The following is a 6,332-nucleotide window of genomic DNA, read 5'->3' as shown; positions in this document are numbered from 1 at the left end:
TTGTTAGGTGGCTTAATAAATAATATGTATAGGTGTTGGTCATTGAAATTAATAATCACACGTTCTTTTTGTATTTAATTCTTTGCCACAGTAAGAGGAAGTTTAGCCTTGTAGTTCAGAGAAGGAGTTTGAGGACATCACAGTGAGTAACAAGAAAATTTAAAGGTATGAACATCAGTTGAAAAACAATTATGAAATGGAACCAACTTTACAACGCAAACAATATTTAACTTGTCAATCCTGATTGTATCAAATTGATGATACTTAATATGCATGTAGCATGTATCCTATGGTTAAATCTCATATTCCTTCTAATTGCAATGAATGATCAATTTTTTGGCAACTAATTTAATCCCTGCATTCTGCTGATAATCATACACATCTAAGGAGAAGAATGCATCAACAAATGTGCCGGGCATGAACAAGGATCCAAGTTCTGCAGCATCAAACTTACTGAAGAGAAGTCTTTGCACAGCGCCAGATGCTGATTCTCTTTGATATATTTCCGTTGCATAAATGGTATTGCTTTCGCATACTGCTGTAGGTATACTGAAATGTAAATGTTACAAATATCAGATAAATTCTCATTGAGAGAAATCTGAAAGGGCTGCATGTCATGCAAATAGCTCAATTTTTTCCCATTTAGGATCACCAAAGCAGAAATTTTTGTATTAATTTCTCTATTCAGTTAATTGTATTCTAGAAGTTATCCCTACTTCATGATTTTAACCAGTAAATATCTCAACATGTCATCTCCCTAGTACAAAATATCGCAGCCTTACCCTTACAAGTGATGCAGTGATTTCTTATGATTCAATAAAACCAGAAGAATGAACAAATAACATATATGTATGCATTCATTTTACATGCTGAAATGAAGCATTCATTTTCATTGATCAAATAACATATATGTATGCATGTGTGTGTACAGGTCAAGAACTTACTGCAATCTGATAGTAGGATACTTGATGAAGCCATCTCTTCTAATAACAACTGGCCTCCAATCAGAGTTGCTACCAGAATCCATGGATAACTTATGTGCAACTCTTTCACATGCATCAAGAACATTACATAAACTTGGTGATGGATCAACCACAAAACTCAACCGTGGCCGGCCAGCATTATCAACAAACTTTGTGCTTATTCCAAACCGTACTTTCAGACCAGTACAATGAAGCTGAAAGAGGAAACCTTCATGCAGTAATTCTATCCTTTGATTGCCGGGATATAATGGAACAAGAGATGCATCAATAGAAGGGATGCATATGTCGTCAGGTACTAAAACAACAATAGAACTGCTGCAAGCCTGAGTCACAGAAGATGAGGAAGATATATCAAGTGACTCTCGGATGGGTTTTTCATCCATGGCAACATCTGACAGAATGGATTCTTTTTTTATTTCATCCCGAAGAGCACTGAAGTTATAAGGATCCGATTGAACTATATTAGGATGTCCAGTATTTGGGGCAGCCCCTTTTGTACTGCTCATCATTGCAAGAGAAAGTATTGGATGATTTTCAGTTGCAGGAGATGATAACAATATAGAATCCTTATTCATATTTAATAAGCTCCCTTCTGATGGAGATTTCCCATTACTACGACTTCTTGTAGTAGCATTTGGTGAAACCCAACTATTTGCAGTGAATATATCTGGAAGACTTGACTCCTGTAAGGACAGAGAGATTATCATTATTTTTATGACTAGTTCTCAACTAACACTGTAAAATACATGATAATATCAGTGAGGAACGCCTTTGAAATTCATATATGTGAAAGATTATACAGATTAAGAAAAAACATTTAATGAAAAAACATTTAATGAAAAACACCAAGAAGTGCTGGGTTATTGTTTCCCAAAACCGCTTTCGGATTATTCAGAAGGTAGTGCAAGTATTGAGGTTCCTCAATCAAACATTTTATAAGTAATGCACTGAAGCTATACAGTGAAACTTGATTTTCAGCCAGACAAGTATTGAGATTCCTCAATCCAACATTTTGTCAGCAATCCACTGAAGCTATCTAGAAAAACTTGATTTTCAGCCAGACTGCCAACAGAATCTTAGCCCTCTCCCCCAACATACATGGCACCAGAATTATAATTAATACGAGTATTCTGCTGGATATGAATTTAATGTAGAGATAGCACAGTGATTATTAACCATAAAATGTACAAATGGGAGATATACGCTCTATTAATGTTGAAAATGAATAAAACTAAATAATTAATTAAAAAAAAGGAAATTAATCAGAACGTTGATGAACAGACATCAAGTTAACAAAAAATTAGGTTCCTACTTTTACTTATGATTTGAAAAAACAAAAACTGCAATAAGTGGTGTTGTATTGCTGAGTAGTTGTAGAAAAAAAACTTAAGGAAGACTTCTTAATTACAAATTACCAAGAATAGAACTGTTGCACAGTATTTGAGGACTTCAAGATTCATCCGAACATCATCTAAGCTCCTGAAGATACGTTGCAGAAAACATTAGCAAAAAGGAATTTACTATAACAAGGTCACAAGAAGGCATGAAATACAATTCCTTGCATTGGTACAGTTACCTATGTGTCTGTCGTCCAAGTCCGAAATAGGTTGCAAGAGTAGCCATCTGTGGTGAATACACGTATGTGTTATAACTCAAAACTTAAAAATAAACTAACCTTCAATCACATAACTGAAAGTTGCAGTGGTTTTGCATTTAAATGGTATACCTAATGAAAGAAGTGCATATAAAAGAATTATGCCATGTTATGTTATGAATGGTACCTTCATGTCACCAGCTCTTCTTCCAAACTTTTGAGTTAACAAAACTAAAGAATCAATAGTACCCTTGGGTTCAGGTGGCGGCTGATTAATCTCAGCAAATGCATCTCTGATCCGAACACAGTCAAATCTTATGATATTGTGACCCGCCCAAATCCGTCCTACACAAAATTCAATCAGTAACCAACATCAAAGACCTTACTTTTGAGCCTTTTTCATTATCATGGGTATTAGTTTATAATTATTGGAATTTCAAACCCAGAGAAGGGGAGCCTTGGCACAACGTTATTATTGTTGCCACGTGACCCAGAAGAAATCACAGGTTCAATTCATGTAATCAACATCTTGCAATTGCAAGGTAAGGCAGTCTACTACAGACTCCAATGATGAGTCTAACCCTTCCCTATACCCTCGAGCTTTATTGGACCATGCCAACATACAGAGTAGATGGGTTTTCCAAAATACTGAATTTCTGTTCTACACAAAATTCAAGCACTAACCAATATCAAAAACCAAACTTTGGAGCCTTTTTATTCATCAAGGTTATTTCTGGATCATAATTGTAATTTCAACATGTTCGATTCATTTAATCAATATTTCGCAATTACAAGGTAGGGTTATAGGTCCATGCTGCCATAGAGGGTAGAGAGTTTTTTAAAATGCTGAATTTCCGTCTTACACCAAATTCAAGCATTATCATCAAAAAACAAACTTTGGAGCCTTTTCATATTTGAAACCCATCTGCAGAGTAGAGGGGTTTTTCAAAATGCTGAATTTCAGTTCTACACAAAATTCAAGCACTAACCAACATAAAAAACCAAACTTTGGAGCTTTTTCATATTCCAAATCCATGTACAGAGGGTAAAGGGGTTTTTCAAAAAAAATGCTGAATTTCCCTTGCAAGACAAAAAAGGAATGAAAACCCAAGATTTTTTGTGGATAAGGGTGAGAAAGAGAAGATGAACAAACCATGAAGAAGGTCATAAACGGCATGGGCGATGTCGGCGAAGGTAGGAGCGGAGGAAACGGCGTCGGCGGTGATGCCGTTGCAACGCTCCGACAAGGGGGAGATGAGAGACATCTCAGCGGGTCGGACCAAGGTGGAGTAGTTTCGGAGCTCCGTCAGCTTCCTGGGGCACACCAAAATGGCTCCGAATTCCAGAATGGCAAAACCCTGACCGGGTCGGGTCGGGACGCTTGTCTCCACGTCGAAGAACACAATATCTGATCGATCTTCATCGGGTCGACCCATTGAGGACTGAAACCAAGTGTTAATGGAACGGAAGAGTGTTAATGAGAATTCAGAAATAACAAGTATTTATTGATTGGTGTTAATGTCTTTACTTGAGCATTTAACGCGCCAACATTCATAGATCCTTTTATAATAATAAAAAGAACTCTCATGTTGTTTTTGTTCTTGTTTTTGGTTTGCTTCATGATTGGGCTCAAACAGGCCCATGACGTGTTTATCAAGTTATTACAAACTCACCCATGAGGTTGAATAAAGGTGCAATCTTGGTATCCCTTTGGCTTTGATGCAATGCAAACCAAAATGGGAAGCAATGCCTGAACCAGCCAAGAAAGTTTTCAGTTTCCAATGAAAGGGTGTCATTGGTAGTTAGTTATTAGTTAATATACTTTGCTTTTTGAAGCAGTTTGGGCTCAAGTTGTGTCTGCATTTGTGCTTTATGGATAGGAAAGTAATCATCAACATGAACGAAACACAATCAAACAAAGCATCAGAACGATCTTTGGCATCACATGAGATAACAGAGATACAGTAATGATGATAGAAACTGCTGAATTTGCACGAAAGTAGATCCGTAAATATTGTAGAAGTTAAATGTGAGATGTGAGACGTGATGAGTCTTGGTAGTTATTTTTAGAACTACCTTTTTTTTAATCACCCATGTATTGTTACGTGTTCTTATATTTTTTTTATTCGGACTTGGCATCAATTTTCACCTACTAAATAGTACTGCATATAAAAATATTTAATGGCAGTCATCATAAATAAACATCAATCAGAGTGTTTTGCAATAGAAACACATTTCAGTAGCCTTATTTTTTTTTGGAGTTACTCAATCCTAATTATCTCTTTGAGACGAGTTGACTCCCTCCGGTATCCCACGAGCTTCGACTCTTTGAGCCGGCTATGGGACTAATCCGGAGTGCTGGGGAACAGTGATGGCTAAAGGTTCAGTCTCCTCCCCAAGAATGCATTCAGCAGGAATCGAACACATATCCAACCTCACTAAAAACAATTTTAAATAAAACAGTTTTAATTCCATGTTTTTAAATAAAACATTCAGATTGCAGTACAATTAAACAATTTAAGTACATAAGCTTCTAATCAACTTCTACAACAATTGATTATTGATAGGTTTATTTGAAGAGTCAACATATATATGATGTGCTATATTGCACTGATACGGGATACGACACATTAATTTTAAAAAATATTAAATTTAATAGGTTATGACACGTTTTAATATTAAATAATATTTTTAATTTATGTAGCATATATTACATTTAATATTCAATAATTTAACAAAAAAATGAAGATAAACTTATAATACTAATTAATTTTGCAAAGAAACATAAGATATTACAAATATTTATATTAAACTCAATAAAATTGTAATTGTAATCCAACTAATCAAATAGTTTGAACTAAAAACATAACGCAACGCAACATAATTTTTGAACCCTTTTCTGAATCTCTGCGATGCGTGTTGAAGTGTCGAGGAGTGTCGGAGAGTGCTGAAAAATATCAACACTACATGTCATATTTTTTGAAGTGTGGGTGCATAGTAGTTCTTTGTATTTGAAATTTCCGGACCCAGGAGTCCATAAATAAAAGTCCCTCTTTCGTCTTAGAGCCCGTTTGGATTGGCTTTTTTTTCTTCAGAAGCTACTTTTTTAAAAAAAAAAACACTTCTCGAAAAAATTCTGTTTGAACGCCTGCTTTTAAAAAAAGCATAAGTCATAAAAAAAGTCAAAAACTTACTTTTTTCAAAAGCTAAAAATTTTAGCTTTTAAAAAAACAAAAGTCAAAAGTCAAATATTTTTTTCAAAAAATAATTTTTTTTTTAAATCCAAATAGCAGTAACTTTTATAAAAAATACTTTTAAAATAAGGAAGTGATAAAAAAGACTTTCTTCGAAAGTCAATACAAACTACTTCTTAGTGAACTTTCTAGTTTATCCACTTGAGATTCACCTAAGGACCTTCAAATCAGCACCAAATCAACATCAAGCTCAAGTACAATTGCCTCAAAATATAGCTCCGATCAGAACCGAATAACACACCTTCCCAACTCATTAGCTTCGACCAAAACCAACCAAAAATCAACCACGTCAAAAGAAGATAGGGTCGTACGTTAATAACTTTTCTTGAACCTTTAGGACATCATAAACCAGCCTAAATGATACCCAAACAGAACCACCTAGAAAAATCACAATGGACAGCGGGCAAGGTAAAGGAAGGATTGAGCTTGTAAGTAGGGCTGTGTATGGGTCAGGTCGGGTCAGATTTTTGTGCCAATTCGACCCCACTTGATTTTTATAGG

At 35.2% G+C, this 6,332-nt stretch overlaps 1 protein-coding gene across 1 annotated transcript; it reads right to left on the bottom strand.

Moving 5' to 3' along the window:
* Positions 1 to 216: 216 nt before the first annotated feature.
* Positions 217 to 4,148, bottom strand: LOC133292234 (protein NEN1-like). Its single transcript, XM_061490625.1, has 6 exons — positions 3,731 to 4,148; positions 2,765 to 2,922; positions 2,560 to 2,606; positions 2,399 to 2,462; positions 945 to 1,666; positions 217 to 549 (listed from the first exon to the last, which is right to left on the bottom strand). Exons 1-6 carry the CDS (start codon positions 4,011 to 4,013, stop codon positions 312 to 314), a joined length of 1,512 nt encoding a protein of 503 aa, XP_061346609.1. The 5' UTR covers positions 4,014 to 4,148; the 3' UTR covers positions 217 to 311.
* Between the last annotated feature and the right edge of the window lie 2,184 nt (positions 4,149 to 6,332).

This window comes from Gastrolobium bilobum, unplaced genomic scaffold, assembly GCF_033153095.1.
Source record: "Gastrolobium bilobum isolate Gb01-03AN ecotype WA unplaced genomic scaffold, APGP_CSIRO_Gbil_v1 utg2182, whole genome shotgun sequence".
NCBI classification, from domain to species: Eukaryota; Viridiplantae; Streptophyta; class Magnoliopsida; order Fabales; family Fabaceae; genus Gastrolobium; species Gastrolobium bilobum.
This window is presented reverse-complemented; position numbering and strand designations above follow the sequence as displayed.